We start from the raw sequence: 13,670 nt of genomic DNA, 5'->3' as shown, positions 1-13,670 counted from the left end.
CCTGAAACCCGACAGCCTTGGCAACCAATCCCAGCCGAGGGCAGCCCCGGTGTCTGCCCTGAGTCATGGAGGCGACAAACAGGGTGCGTCCAATATGTTGTGTCAGGGGACAGAGTCCATCCTGGTCAGTACATCCTTTTCTTCCACTTTTAACTGGAAATAGTGAAGAGCCTCAGGCCCCAGGGCCATTCAGGAAAGGGTTTCACCCTTTCCAAGTCCCAGCTAGGCCAGGACTGCACTTGGCACAGCCCCTGCCTCCAGACCGCTCAGACCACAGAGATGTGCTCCATGGGGTCAAGGCAGTATTAAGGACACACAGAAGGGGGTGCCCAGCCCAGGCAGGGAGCCAAGACAGCTTCCAGGTCTAGCGAAGGAGCAGGTCACCCATCCAGATTTCAACCTCAAACGAGTAACTGAATATCTTTTTAGTGTCTCACGGACATCGCTTGGGACATACTTATGCTAACAAGTGACACCCTTCATCATTGCTCCTTGCAGATGAAGATCAGGCTCAGAGAAGGGATGGGACAGGGCCAAGCCAAGTTCTCACCTTAGGTTCCAGAGTGGTGTCCACAGATCTGAGCACCTGCCCACTCTATCCCTTAGCTGGTGGCACTGGCCTGGCTCTGTTGGAGCCTCAGCTTCCTGGTCTGTAGAATGGGATAGAGCAACACCCCCCAGGAGAACCACAGGCCCCGACCAAGACCTGCTGGCTGACACCTACATTGCAGGGACAGGCCCCTGTGACTGGAGTGTGCTCTTAAGTCTGAGGGCCACTGTGTGCAGAGCCACCCCCAGGGGCGGTGGCGGGGAGGGGGGTTGTAGGTGGGCTCATGGGGGAACAGACACCGAGCCCTAATGCCTGGCCCGTCCCCAGTAGATGAGCACTGCTTCCTTCTCCAGGTGCGAGCAGCTGTGATCCACACCTGTGACGTGCTGCCCCAGCTGAGGCAGGACCTCCGGACACTTCCCCCAGTGTTTGGTGGGGCGCCTCCCTGATAGCCACTGCCCCTGGAGACCAAAGTGCCTCAAGCAACAAATTCCCCTGAGTCACTGATCCTCAGCAGATGGGGGAGTTAGCAGCAGTCGGAAATGCACCTGAGCAGCTTGTGCTCTGGGTCCAGAGGTTTCTAAGAACACGATGTTCCCCCACTGTTATCACTGTGGCGGCCTAGCTATCTGATCAGGGTGCTCCTCAGCCTGAAAACCACCTGCTCGTTTACCTTTTGAATTTTTAACAAACGACTGTGTTTATCTCTGAAATAAGTCCATTTTGCGGCCTTTACCTGTTTTGTTGACGACCACTTTTGGTTCTTTTCATCCTCAGCCAGGCCGGGCCCCTCCCACCAGGAGGACGGGTGGATGCTGTTCCCTGGCTATGGGTACCCTCCAGCCCTCTTGCCCCCACTGGGTGCCTGAACCTGGCAGCCCCACAAGCGTGCAGTCCACAGCTTGGGTGCCTCACAGCCAAATGTCACGTGCCTGCCTTAACAGCAGCACCTGCTCAGGCTTCAGCCGGGACACAGGGAGGACATGGTCACCGCCAGCCTTCCCATGGGGAGCCTTATGCTGCGCGCCCCTAGCAGGCTCACCCCACCCCACCCCTTCCAGCCCAGGGCAGGGCCGGTCTGGCCCATCTGGACATGGATCAGGCGGACAAGTCCAGCCCCCGAGGGCCTCAGTTTCTCCCTACATAAATTAAGTGGACACGAGGCGGGGGTCTATTCCCAGGGTGGGGTGGGGACTGAATGAGGTATCTGGGCCCTGGACACCTCTCTGCAGGGCCAGGGCGCAGGGACACAGGAGTCTCTCCACTGCCCTGGTCAGTTCAGACCACACCAGGTGCCAGGGCCTGTTGTAGCTCAGGGAGGGGCACGCAGGCAAGGCCCAGTTCCCCAGATGGCACCCGTCCCGTGCTGTGACAGTGCCAGCTACTGCTCTGCGGTGGTGGATAGCAGGGCCAGTACTGACGTCTACATCCTGCCCTGTGAGCTCAATGCTGCAAGATCTCCTCTGGGCCTCAGCCCCCCCACCCAGGAATGTGGGTCACGTTCCTCCAGGGCTTGTTGAAGAGGATGGGTCCACGGCCCCAGCTCCATTCCCAGGCAGGGACAAAGGTCCAGACCAGTTCCCTTGGGCCCCAACTCTCCTGTGTCTGGATCTGGGCTAGTTCTAGGCCATGAGCACATGGAGGTGGCAGGGTGAGAGGGACTAGAACCACAGGGAGAAGCTAGCAGAGCCTCTCAGAGCAGACGGCCCCTGGTTATCCAGGGGCCCCCTGTCCTCGTGGCCAGGCCTCAGCTCCTCACCTGCCTCACACAGCAGGTGGGACAGTCGAGGCCTGCTAGAACCCCAGTGACCTACCTGGGCTTGCTCACAGAGCCCCGCCTGAGCAACCCTGGTGCAAACGCCCGGTACCCAGAAATCCTCAACCATGGGGATCAGGAGACGTTGAGGCACTACCACACCCAAACAGCAAGTGCCGCCATAGCCTCCTCCACACACAAGTCCTCTCCCAACCAGCCTGGCCTCACAACACCCATAAGCAGGTGCCGGGAATACTAGACACGGCGCCATCGAGATCCTGCCTTCCCACAGCAGCAGGAGCTGGGATGTGCTGGGCCCCCTGGCTCAAGGGAGGGCACCCAACAGCGAGTACGTGCATCCCACCACCACCCGGGTGCTCACAGGTGTGCCTAGTGGAGTGGGGCAGGAGCTCAGGGGACGGCTGGCTCTCCTGGCTCTCGGGCGGAGACTGAGACTGAATTTACATCGCACCCAATGAAGTGGAAGGCCCATCTTCTCTGAGCTTCAGGAGAGGGAGACCTTGGGCGTGGCCAGGGGCTGGACCAGACCCAGAAGAGTTGCTGCAGTGCCTCACGGCTGACCTCTGCTGGCCAGGCGGGCATCATGCACACAGCCAGCAGAAAGCCAGGCACCAACTCCCAGAAGCAGTTTAATTCCCCAGATCTCCAGGGACAGACATCCCTTCCTACTTGCAGGAAGCACAAGGCAGGATGGCTGGAATCTAGTCCACTAGGAAGCAGAAGGCCAGCCTAGCAGCACCGCAGGTCGGCCCCAGAATCCAGTCCGGCCAGGGTGGGAAGCCAGTGTCTGCACCCCGCACAGCGCTCAGCCCTGGAAAGGGCCCGGGACACAGGCTGCCCAGATGACTTCAGGAAGGCACGGCTGTGGGTCTGCGTCTCTCTTTTCTGTGCCTGAAGCTGTGCAGGGGATTCTGGGTCTTGGCTTTCTGCAGGGCAAAGTTGCAGGTTAGCCGAGGGCATCGGACATCTGTCCACCTGAACGGAGAAACGCTCAGGGAAGTAAGAGGTGGGGCCTCTCAGCAAGACCCTGCAGGCCACAACCCAAGAAGTGGAGAGTGGGCAGGGATGACAGAGAAGCAGACCGCCCTATGGTCCTGAAGCTGTCTGAGGAAGCCTGGGGTGTGTCTGGCCCCTACGACTTGGACCTGCAGCCCAAGAGTTTAGGGCCGGGTCTCGAGGCCTCTCTCCTCCCTCCCATGGGCAAGGTGATGACGAAGGAGGAGGGGAGCCCTGCGGTGTGGCCGAGGCTGCAGGGGACATACCTTGACCTTCTTAGAGGCCAGTTTCTTCCGCTTCTTGTGAGGGCGGACGAGACCACGCAGAGCGGGAGGAACTGGAGACACACACAGACTGAGCAGCGGCCAGCACCCCTTGCCGCCCACACCCCCTGCAGCGGCCGCCCTGAGCGCAGCAAGGTAACCCCACCCCAGTGGCCACCCCTGAGGTAAGGCTGCGGAGACTTTAAGTCACTCCCCTGCCGAATTTAACTTGTAAAAACAACGTGGCAATAAAAAAAACCTTGTGTTTTTTAATGGAAAAAGTTACCCCTAAAACAAAACAAAAGCTTCCACGTAACTTGGGTCGTATACGGTCCATGATAACAAACCCAGCGCACCCTGGGGGCCTCTCCCCACGGCCTTCCTACACCCACCTGGCCACATGGTCACTGCTGCACCTGTTGCACCCCTCCACCCCCAGCCTCACCTATACCTGACCCTGATAGGGTCTGCACACCCCGCCATCGCCCTCTCCCAACTCACCCCAAACCCCAGGCCCCCAGCCTCACACACCTACCAAACACTTGGCTCCTATAAGACAGAGAACAGGGTTCCCCAACCCCATGATATTGAGAGGCCTAGTTTCTCCCTGCCGCCTGCCCGCAGCTCACTTGGTGACTGGCCTCATGCCCCCAGCACGGGCAGCACCACCTACTGCCCACGACCTTCCGCTGTACCCATGTGCCTCCTCCCCACAGGCCAGGTGCCACAGCAGGCCCACCTGGCCTCACTGCTGACTGCCTACAGCAAGGGGTCTCCCGCCTCCACAGATCTAGGGAGTGCATGCCCACCAGTTTAAGCTATGTATGTTAGCAGACACGTTTGCATCTGTGTCAGCCCACTCGCTCACCCAGGTAGTCAGGGACGTGGCCCAGGTGAGGCTTCACTATGGCAGGGTGCAAAGGCAGGTCATGCCGCAGCAACTGCAGGTCCCGGGGGTTGTCCTCAAAGTACGTCTGCAGGAGAGATGGGCACACATGGGGTCAGCCTGCCTCCTGTGGCTCCACAGAGGGCCTTTGGGTGGGCATGTTGTGCATCTCCCGCCTCCCTAAGGCGCCGTGTCTGGGAGCACACTGCCCTTCCCATGGCAGCTGTGACCCACATGGATGCAGGGCCTTTGCCTAGGGCATCCCAGGAGCACTCTCCCCACAGCAATGCGTCCCAGGAATCAACTCCATGGCAGTGATTCTGTGTCCCCTGTAGACTCTGAGCCTCACCTTGAGCCTCTCTGAGTGCAGAAGCTCCTCCTTGATCTCCTTCAACCTCGCCTCTCGAATGGCCTGTTTGGTCACTGAGCGCATGGCATCCTGGACGTAAACGACAAAAGTCAGGGTGGGGTGGGGGCAACAGTGGGGTGCTGCCCACTGGGTGCTCAGCGGCAGGGGTCTGATCCGGGTCCCAGAAAGACTGGCTCCCCGCTCCACCCCCGCCCGAGACCCCGCTCACCCGGCAGCGATAGCGGAAACCCTCTATCTCTTCCATGCGGAACTGGTAGGGAAGCAGGACGGGGGCTCCGTTCTCTGTGGAGAGCATGGCAGTGAGAGAGCCCTGAAAAGCAGGCCTACCAGAGCCCCCCAGCCCACGCCTTCCCTGTGAGGAGCACACACAGTGAGATGCCCAGGGTAGCTGCCCCAGCCACAATGTCCTGCCCCTAGTCTGTGGTCCCTTGGGTGCCTGTCACAGCAGCACCAGAACCTGCCCACCTCCCCAGTTCCTCCCCCACGGCCACTCTGACTGTAAGGGCACCAAGACAACAGCCGAGGGCAGTAGAGAGTACCAGCATCTGCAGTCAGAACTGCCCCCAGCAGAAACAGCCACACACTAGGACACTCACCGTTCATGACAAACCAGCGTCTCAAAGTAGAAGCACCCCTCGTGCTCCCGCCAAGCAGTGCCCCCAGACCCCCTTCTGCACGAGCCTGCAGTGTCCTTCCTGGACCCCCAACACGGGCACGAACGAGGCCCCTTTGGGGAGCCTCCTGGCTGGTCAGCAGCCCCACCTACACCTCTTCTGCCAGCCACTGCTCACCGCTTGGAACGGTGACAGCTATGCTACTGTGGCATAACTGCTGGGAGGCCCGGGGGGCACCCAGATCTAAGCCCGGCAACTTAGAAGTCAGAGGCCCCCCAGATCCCCACAAGATCCTTTCCTGAGACACCACCAATCCCGTCCCCATCTGTCAAATCCCACTCCCTTCCCCTGGCCTTTCTGCCCCTTGACTCTGAGCCTCAACTTGCTCATCTGTGGCGACACTCCCTGCCCCCCTAGGGTGGGAGGAGGATGGAGAAGAGAGGAGACACACAGCAGGGCTGAGCAAGGGGTGCTGCCATCACCACCACTGGGTCTAAAGCGTTGCAGGAAGAGGGCTGAGTGCTTACCTCCATTAAGAAGCTCCTCGATCGTGTCCAGGTGGGACTGCTCAGTTGGCAGCACGAAGGTCAAAACCATGCCAGGGTTGTTGGCACGTGCCGTCCTGCAAGAACAGATGACCCAGCCTGAACCTCTGGCCTGAAGCCCATGGTCCCCGCACCTGCACACCACGCCCCCGCTCTCCCACCTGCCAGCTCGATGGATGTAGGCCTCAGGGGTGGGAGGCAGGTCAAAGTTGAGCACAGCAGACACATGGTGGAAGTCTATGCCCCGGGCCACGCCTGCCTCCGGATCAGAGGCCCTGTGAGGAGATGTCCCAACGTCAGATTGACCCCCCTCCCTCCAGGTTGCAACCTCAAGCCATTTAATCAACAAAATCACTCAATAAAGCTTTACACAAGACTAGAAGACTCTGATAGTTTGGAACCCTGAAACCAGGGCCACTTAGAAACCATTGGACAAGGGTGGCCAAATGACTGCCCTGACCCCAGTGCTAGGGGGAGAGCAGAACTCACTGCGACACAAGACAACCCCAGATCCATTCCTGGCCAGACGGCCTGCTAGGCAGAGACTGGAACTCCCGATCCCTTGGGAAACCTTCCTCCTTGTGGGTCAGAGCTGCACGTGCAGGACGGTTCACCAACAATCTGCTACACTTGGCCCTTCCCACTGCCCCAGAGCGCATGCATGCACACCCTTCACTATCCTCTAGACCCTGGCAACAGAGCAAGGGCTCCGTGGGCCATGGTCAGCAGCAAGGCCCCAGCACCAGACTCCTTGCTCAGGACACTGGTTTCACCACCTTCTGAAAGGCTGAGAAAACAGGTCTCCCTGCAGTGCACCACGAAAGGGAAACACCAGCACTCACCTGTCCCCCCGGGGTCCTCGGCCCCGACGCCTGCCCTTGACTAGGGATCCCAGGACTTCAGCATCAGTCGCTATGACACAGTCATAGAAACCCTTGTTGAACTGTGAAATAATGTGGCACCTACAGCCCAAGAGCAGAGAAAGGATCAGCCCCCAAAGCCAGCTGAAGGGCCCTCCTACCCCCATCATCATCATGACTGTATTCTGACTCTTCCTTTTCCAGCTCTGCTCCTGCTTCACCTTTGGGCCTCAGCGCCTCAGCTGAAGACAATGTGACAGCAGGAATCTCAGAGCTGTGACACGGAAAGCCAATAAGAAGCACTCAAGCCCAACCCACAGGCCAGGCTCTACCTTCCACTTTAGACACAGGAGCAGCCCCCGTGTCTCTCCTTCTCAGTCCCCTGCTTCAGTGCTTCTCAGCCAAAGCGCCAGAGTGGACAAACCTGGAGCACAGTGGGAGCTCTCCGTTGAGCACGCACGCCGGGATGCTGAACTGCTCCAGGAAGAGGCGCAGCCGATAGCTCCGCTCCAGGGTGTTGACAAAGAGCAGGCACTTGCCACGAATCAACGACAGCTTGAGCAGGGCGTACAGCAACAGGAACTTGTCTTCCTCTGTCTCGCAGACCACCTGGAACTGCCGCAACTGGTCTGGCCCGGGCAGCTGGGACTCCTGTAGCTTGAGAGTGACCTACAGAAGGTAGGTGCCCCGAGGTCAGGGAAGAGGAGAAAACAGAAGAACTACTGCCAGCTGCTGGTCCAAGCCAGGGCACAAACGTGTTAGGGCAGAGCACCTGGTGTCCCCTCTGACCCAGTGATGTGAGGACTCAATGTACCCTGACTGTGGTGTACAGAGACTGTACAGTTACAACATGCTGGGGGCCCAGAACAGAAAGAAACACATGATAAGCAACTGCAGTGAGGAGGAGAGCCCCAAGGCAGCAATCTCTCAGGACTCAAGCTCATGTACAGCGAGAGCTTTGACCGTGCTGCTCAAAGCAGCTTTTCTGACTCTTGAGGCTCCCAATTCAGGCCTTTATGTAAAGAAGCATTGTTTGAACTCACTACCTGCAAACATCTGCAAATATGCAGTGACCGTAAGAAGATGGCACTATAGATGACCACCAGTTTCCAGAGCCTCCAAAACATGAGCAACTACCCCACCCGAAATACCAAAGAACTCCTTGGAAAGTTAACAATCACAGTCCAGTGGCTCCAGATGCTCCCACAGTGCCCTTACCGGATTATGAAGTACCAGCTCCTTGAGTGCTTGCACATCCTCGTTAAAAGTAGCTGACATCAAAAAAGCCTGGTAAATCCGAGGCAAGTGACTAGAAAAAAAACAGCCTGTCAGATCCGAGCCCTAGGCCCTGGTGTCTACTCACAGCCCCACACACCTCTTCCTTACCAGAGAAGACCTTTGAGTTCTTCCTCGAAGCCAAAGGAGAAAAGAAGGTCAGCCTCGTCCAGCACCAGCAGCTCCAGGGAGTCTCGCAGAACCAAACTATCCTGCTGCAGGTGGTTTAAAATGCGAGACGGGGTCCCCACAACGATGTCAGGCTTCTCCATCAGCACAGCTCTGCAAGCAGCAGACACCTCCGTGTTGGGAAGCACACAGCAACTCATGCCCCACCACCACCGCACGCTGGCCGCGCCTCCTGCTGCATGGAACCCAGCAAACCTGATCCCGCATCCCCATCCCGCATCCCCGTGCAGGTCATCCCTCTAGGGCTCTGTGGCTCTCACCCACCGCTGAGAGGCTGAGTCTTCAGCAGCTGAGACATCAGCCACCCGGATGTCTCGAGCACAGTAGGAAGCCAGCTGCTGAATCATGGACCGGGCCTGCCGTGCCAGCTCTTTGGTGGGCACCAGGACAAGCCCTCTTACAGCCTGCTCCACCGCAGAGCCTGTCTGCAAGAGCATCAACGACAGACTTCAGCCAGCCAGCGACCTCAGGGCCACCTGACCCAACCGCGGGGTCTTCCGCTCCACCACCCGGGCTGTGCTCTGACCAGCCCCTCGCTCACCTCCGCGCAGCCCAGAACGGAACGAAGGGTGGAACAGAGGGCCCCTCCCCCAGCACCGCCCGTCAGGGGGCACGGCTCGGCGGCGACCCGGGGCTGCACGGACTGCAGCCGGAGCGCTCGGGAGTGCGGCTCACGCTCCGAGCGGGGGGCGTGTCCTCCCTTTACAGCCGGAAAACACAGGGCAGCGCTCACGTAGCGGCAGCGGCGCCCGGAGCAGGGGCCAGAGCGCGGAGCACACACACCGCACCCCGGGGCGGCCTTTGGGGGGCCCGGAGCCCCCCCCTCCCCCCGGTCGCCCCAGGAGCGCCCCGCCCCCACCCACCGCCTTCCGCTGGAGCAGCAGCTGCAGCGCAGGAATGGCGTAGGCGGCCGTCTTCCCCGAGCCGGTGCGCGCCCGGGCCAGCAGGTCCTTCCCCTCCAGGGCCAGCGGGATGGCCTTCTCCTGGATCAGCGTGGGTCGCGACCAGCCCAGGTCGGCGACGGCCTAGAAGACACGACGCGCGGCTCAGGCGGCGCCCCGCCCCCAGGCTCGTGGGCCCGGCAGCTCGTCCCTCCCGGTACCTGCAGCAGCCGTGGGTCGAGGCCCATGTGCTCGAAGCCCACCGCCTCTGGGTCCGCCATGCTACGGCTCTGCGGGGGCGGTGCGTACGCACCGCAGGAAGGGGCCGACGGCGAGCGGCGCAACCACCAATCAGCGTCCCGGGAGCCGCCCCCCGGAAGTGCTGGCGCCCGGCTTCCGGCGTCCGGGCGGGCATCTGCGGCTGCAGTGGTTCGCGGGGTCCGGGGTCGGACTCTGCGTGCCGCGCTCAGCGGCTGCCAGCGGCTCTACCTTCTGCCCGCGGCTCCTTCGCCAGCCTGGCCGTCGGAGCTGCGCCGGCTCTGCCCATCTTGCTCGGCCCGGCGGACGGTGCAGACACCTGGGACGGACCGACCGGCCGATCCTACCCCCGGGGCTCAGCCCGAGACCCCCGCCCCCCGCAGCCTGACAGCCTCGCTGTAGCCCGCCCCCCACTCCGCCCTGACCGGTCCCTACCCCCGGAGCCCAGCTCGAGACCCGCCTCCGCAGCCTGACAGCCTCGGTGCAGCGCCCCAACTCCGCCCTGACCGGTCCCTATTCCCAGAGGCCCAGACCAAGGCGCAGCTCATCCTCATCCTCCCTGTGTTCACTCTAACAAGGAAATAAAAAACCGTTGTATAAACATTCAAAGAAACTTAAGTCAGTTATCGTTGGACTGTTCTACACCATCCAGAATTAGAACATAAGGAACACGTAGTTTTAAAAATACTTTAAGAATATTAATGACCAAAAAAAAAAAAAAAGAATATTAATGACGGACGCCTGGGTGGCTCAGCGGTTGAGCATCTTGCCTTTGGCTCAGGGCCTGATCCAGCAGTCCCAAGATTGAGTCCCACATCCGGCTCCCTGGGTGGAGCCTGCTTCTCCCTCTGCCTGAGTCTCTGCCTCTCTCTGTGTCTCATGAATAAATGAATAAAATATATTTTTAAAAATGTTAATGATAAAACCTAGAAGACAAACTTCCAGATCGTTTTGTGAGTAAAAGTAGGTACATACAGGAAACGGTATAGGACACACGTATGAAAAAAAAGAGAAAGCGCTAGTTCTGTAGGTCAAATAAGCAATGTTGTTAAATATAAATAAAACCATGAAATAAAAAGTCAAGAGCGGGCAAGTTTAATACCACACAAGGGCAGAAGGGCAGGATACCAAGATGCTCCAGTTCGATCCTAGGAGCTAAGAAACAGCTACTGTATCTCCTCAAAGGATGCCCCGCCGGTGGCCTACATGGCCGACCTCTGGGAGTGGCCCAGCGACCGCCCAGCTGTTCCCCCACCCATGGATGCCTGGCAGCTGGCAGCCTGGGCCTGCCTGCTGATGTCCCCCACAAAGGCCAGGGGCCTTTCCTCCACCTCCCTCCGTGCCTCCCCTCTGCCCGCAGCCTCTTACTTCATCTCAAACACAGCTACTACAACACATTTTATTTCACTGGAAAAATCTGTATGAAGAACCAAACGTGGTTCCTGTGAAGAAAACATTTAGCACAGCTTAAATAAAAGTTAGGAAGGTGGGAGGGTAGGAGGGCCCTGCCTGTGCTGGCTCTGGCACTACCTCGCTCTGGGGCCCAGTGATTGAAATCCCAGTGTCCCAGGGAAGTCTCGGCCCTCACAGTAGGCCTTGGGAGCACCTGTCAGGTGTGAGCCCTGCTGTGGCCCTTAGCTAAAACGTATGGATACACAGAATGCAGACAAGGCTGCAATGCTGGTCATACACAGGCAGGAGCACTTCAACCAGGAAGTAAAATATATATAATTTATCAAAAAATAGTTCTAATATATAGAAAAACATCTCAATCCTCCAAGGCCTCTGCCCTTCTTAACATTCACAAAGCCACTGAGCTAACCCAGGACTAGCGAGGGACAGTGAGGCAGGGCCTCCCCGGTGGGGCATTTCAGCCGCCTACCGCCTAAGTAAACAAAAAGAAGTTAAAGGAAGGGCAGAGGATTTTTCACTTGCTCTTTTTTGTGACAGGATGGAGTGGAATCACTGGAGGTGAGAGGCAAGATTTAGTCCCAGGGCAGTTTTGACTCTGAACAGGCCCCAAAACAGACCTCTGAAAACCTGGACCAAACCGAGGACCTGGTCCTCGGTCCTCGTGAACCAGTGTGAACGAGTGGCTGATGTGAATGCTTTGTTGCCATGGAACCAATGTGGCTTATATACTGTTTTCATTTTTTTTTCCCTCAAAATCCAGGTGGATAAGGTATCAGGTGGGGAAAGTACCAAGTAATTGAGGTGATGGGGAGGGATCATATGGAGAGGATACTACACCAGCTTCTTGGCCTCAAAGAAGCTTTTGAGGTGACGCATCTGCCAGATTCCAGTGAGGAGGAGGATGGCTGTCTGAGCAATGGACCACCACAAGACCCTCTGGTTGGTGCTCTCACTGGTGAGACGGAAGCGCTCTTCACGATACTGCGTGGGACAACGAGCCAGGATTAATATGCAAGAAAAACGGTTCCCACTGTCATGAGACCCCTCCCTCCTGCACAGAATTTGACTTTGGGACCAAATGCCTGCTGAAACGCTGCCCCAGGCTCCCCAGGCAGCACCCCAGGAGAGGGATGTGCTGCTCCTCCAGGAACTGCGCTCTCCTCACACTGTCCACCCCAGTCTCAGTGGCTGAGCTCCCGGGAAGGACATGCCCTATGCAGAGACTTCCAGCAAGCACAAAGGTCAACTGCCACGTCTCCGTACAGTGACATGTGCTCACCCTCTGGTAATCCTGCTCCTTCTGGATCTGTTCCACTTGATCCAACAGCTGGCGAGCTCGGAGCTGGAGCTCGGTCAGTTTGTCCTTGGCAGCGATCTCGGGGTAGTTGTTGGCATGCTCCCCAACCTGGATGTCCAGGTGCACGCGCTACAAAGAAAGGGGGTTGGAGCCCCAAAGCCCTAAGGTCGGAAGCCCTCCGACTCTCAGTTCTGGGCTAGGGAACCTACTCCACCCCTGGCTGTGGGACAGAAGTGCAGCACCTGTCTCTTTGATTGTCCCTGGTCACAAAGGGTCACAAGTGATGGTGGCCATTCACTCAAAACTTGGTGGAATCGGGGACAGCTTCCGGGATGTGGCCGGAGAGGCCCTTCTCTTACCAGTCTGCCGCCAGCGAAGAGAGCCATCCTGGTGGAATTGGAATGCAGGCAGATCTGATGGTCGCCGGGCATGTGGGAAGTGAAGGTGAAGCGGCCCTCGGAGCCATACTGTCGGGACAGCACCACCTGCAACGGAGCACACCGTGACAGGCGCTCGCTGCCCTGACCCCACACGTCTCCCGAGCTGCCCCGACCTCGCATGTGCCCCGCCCTGTCCCTGCGCGTCCCTGGCCCCGCAGGTCCCCCGGAGCTGCGCGGACCACTGCCCTACCTTGCCCTCGGGGTCCTTCACCTCCACGTGCATGCCCAGGCCGGGGGTCGAGGGCAGGAAGACCTCCTTCTGCTTGTCCCACATCTGCGTGCGGTAGTTCCCTGCGGAGCACACACAGCCGTCACGACCCGCCTGCTCCGGCCGGCTCCCACTCTCCGCGGGGCGCCGCGGCCGCGTCTGGGAGACACGCAGGCCCTGTCCTCCCTCGCCCCGCCTGACCGATGACCATGGTCTCGTCGGGGATTTCCTCGATGAAGCAGCGCTTCTCGGTCTCGCCGATGTGGAAGTAGAGTCCCCGGGCGCCAGCTGCGCACAGCGCGAGCAGCAGCAGCGCCGGTCGCCCCATCGCCCGCCGCCACCCGCCAGACACCTGCCAACGCGCGCCCGAGGCCCGTCGCGCATGCGCGCGCCCGAGCCCCGGTCCAGGAGACGCAGCGGGGCCAGGCGCTGAGTGCGCATGCGCTCTGGCGGGCGCTCTGCGTCCGTCTCGCTCCGCCCGTCTTCCAGGCCAGGCAGCTCTGCCGAGAGGAGAGTGCGCATGCGGGGGACGCCCGGGGCTCCTTTCCGCTTTCCGGGAGCGACGCTTTGCCCGACACCTACCTACGCGTTTCCTCCGCCCTGCGCGCGTGCGCAAGCCTCTGCCCGGCTTCCCGGAGAGGCCGCGCAGCCAGCGTCGGAGCGCGCATGTGCGGGTTCGTTCGCGCCCCGCCCCTCCGCGGACCGGACCTGGTGGGACTTCACACTGGACCCGGGTCGCGGGGGGCAGAGTGTCCCAGGCGGGAGAAGGAAGGGCATGGGGGAGGGGTCCAGCACTGGGGTAGGAGTCTGGGGACGAGGGAGCCCGCGCGGGAGGCGGGCCGGGGAGC

The 13,670-nt window shown here is 59.6% G+C and overlaps 2 protein-coding genes across 3 annotated transcripts; both read right to left on the bottom strand.

The window, feature by feature from the left end:
* Positions 1-2,943: 2,943 nt before the first annotated feature.
* Positions 2,944-9,910, bottom strand: DDX56 (DEAD-box helicase 56). 2 transcript variants are annotated; one of them, XM_025988345.2, is made up of 14 exons: positions 9,428-9,910; positions 9,189-9,350; positions 8,590-8,750; positions 8,248-8,418; positions 8,080-8,170; positions 7,286-7,530; positions 6,844-6,963; positions 6,163-6,276; positions 5,984-6,078; positions 5,051-5,124; positions 4,822-4,911; positions 4,455-4,560; positions 3,590-3,660; positions 2,944-3,253 (listed from the first exon to the last, which is right to left on the bottom strand). In XM_025988345.2, the coding sequence occupies exons 1-14, from the start codon at positions 9,485-9,487 to the stop codon at positions 3,176-3,178; spliced, it is 1,638 nt and encodes a 545-aa protein (XP_025844130.1). In that variant the 5' UTR covers positions 9,488-9,910; the 3' UTR covers positions 2,944-3,175. The 2 variants fall into 2 exon arrangements, with proteins under 2 accessions (XP_025844130.1, XP_072619140.1); XM_072763039.1 differs by having other exon boundaries at positions 8,590-8,746; positions 9,428-9,524.
* Positions 9,911-10,849: 939 nt separating this feature from the next.
* Positions 10,850-13,333, bottom strand: TMED4 (transmembrane p24 trafficking protein 4). The gene is made up of 5 exons (XM_025988364.2): positions 13,024-13,333; positions 12,805-12,905; positions 12,534-12,659; positions 12,157-12,303; positions 10,850-11,858 (listed from the first exon to the last, which is right to left on the bottom strand). Exons 1-5 carry the CDS (start codon positions 13,148-13,150, stop codon positions 11,709-11,711), a joined length of 651 nt encoding a protein of 216 aa, XP_025844149.1. The 5' UTR covers positions 13,151-13,333; the 3' UTR covers positions 10,850-11,708.
* Between the last annotated feature and the right edge of the window lie 337 nt (positions 13,334-13,670).

The sequence above is a fragment of the Vulpes vulpes genome, chromosome 7, assembly GCF_048418805.1.
Source record: "Vulpes vulpes isolate BD-2025 chromosome 7, VulVul3, whole genome shotgun sequence".
Classification (NCBI taxonomy): Eukaryota; Metazoa; Chordata; class Mammalia; order Carnivora; family Canidae; genus Vulpes; species Vulpes vulpes.
This window is presented reverse-complemented; position numbering and strand designations above follow the sequence as displayed.

Coding starts and splice junctions, on each gene's coding strand:
- TMED4 (XM_025988364.2), bottom strand. CDS start 13,150: ATGGGGCGACCGGCGCTGCTGCTGCTCGCGCTGTGCGCAGCTGGCGCC. Junction 12,906..13,023: donor CGACGAGACCATGGTCATCG/GTCAGGCGGGGC, acceptor TGTGCTCCGCAG/GGAACTACCGCACGCAGATG. Junction 12,660..12,804: donor TGAAGGACCCCGAGGGCAAG/GTAGGGCAGTGG, acceptor GCTCCGTTGCAG/GTGGTGCTGTCCCGACAGTA.
- DDX56 (XM_025988345.2), bottom strand. CDS start 9,487: ATGGCGGACCCAGAGGCGGTGGGCTTCGAGCACATGGGCCTCGACCCA. Junction 6,277..6,843: donor CGAGGACCCCGGGGGGACAG/GTGAGTGCTGGT, acceptor ATCTCCTCACAG/GGCCTCTGATCCGGAGGCAG. Junction 4,912..5,050: donor GTTTCCGCTATCGCTGCCGG/GTGAGCGGGGTC, acceptor GTTTACGTCCAG/GATGCCATGCGCTCAGTGAC.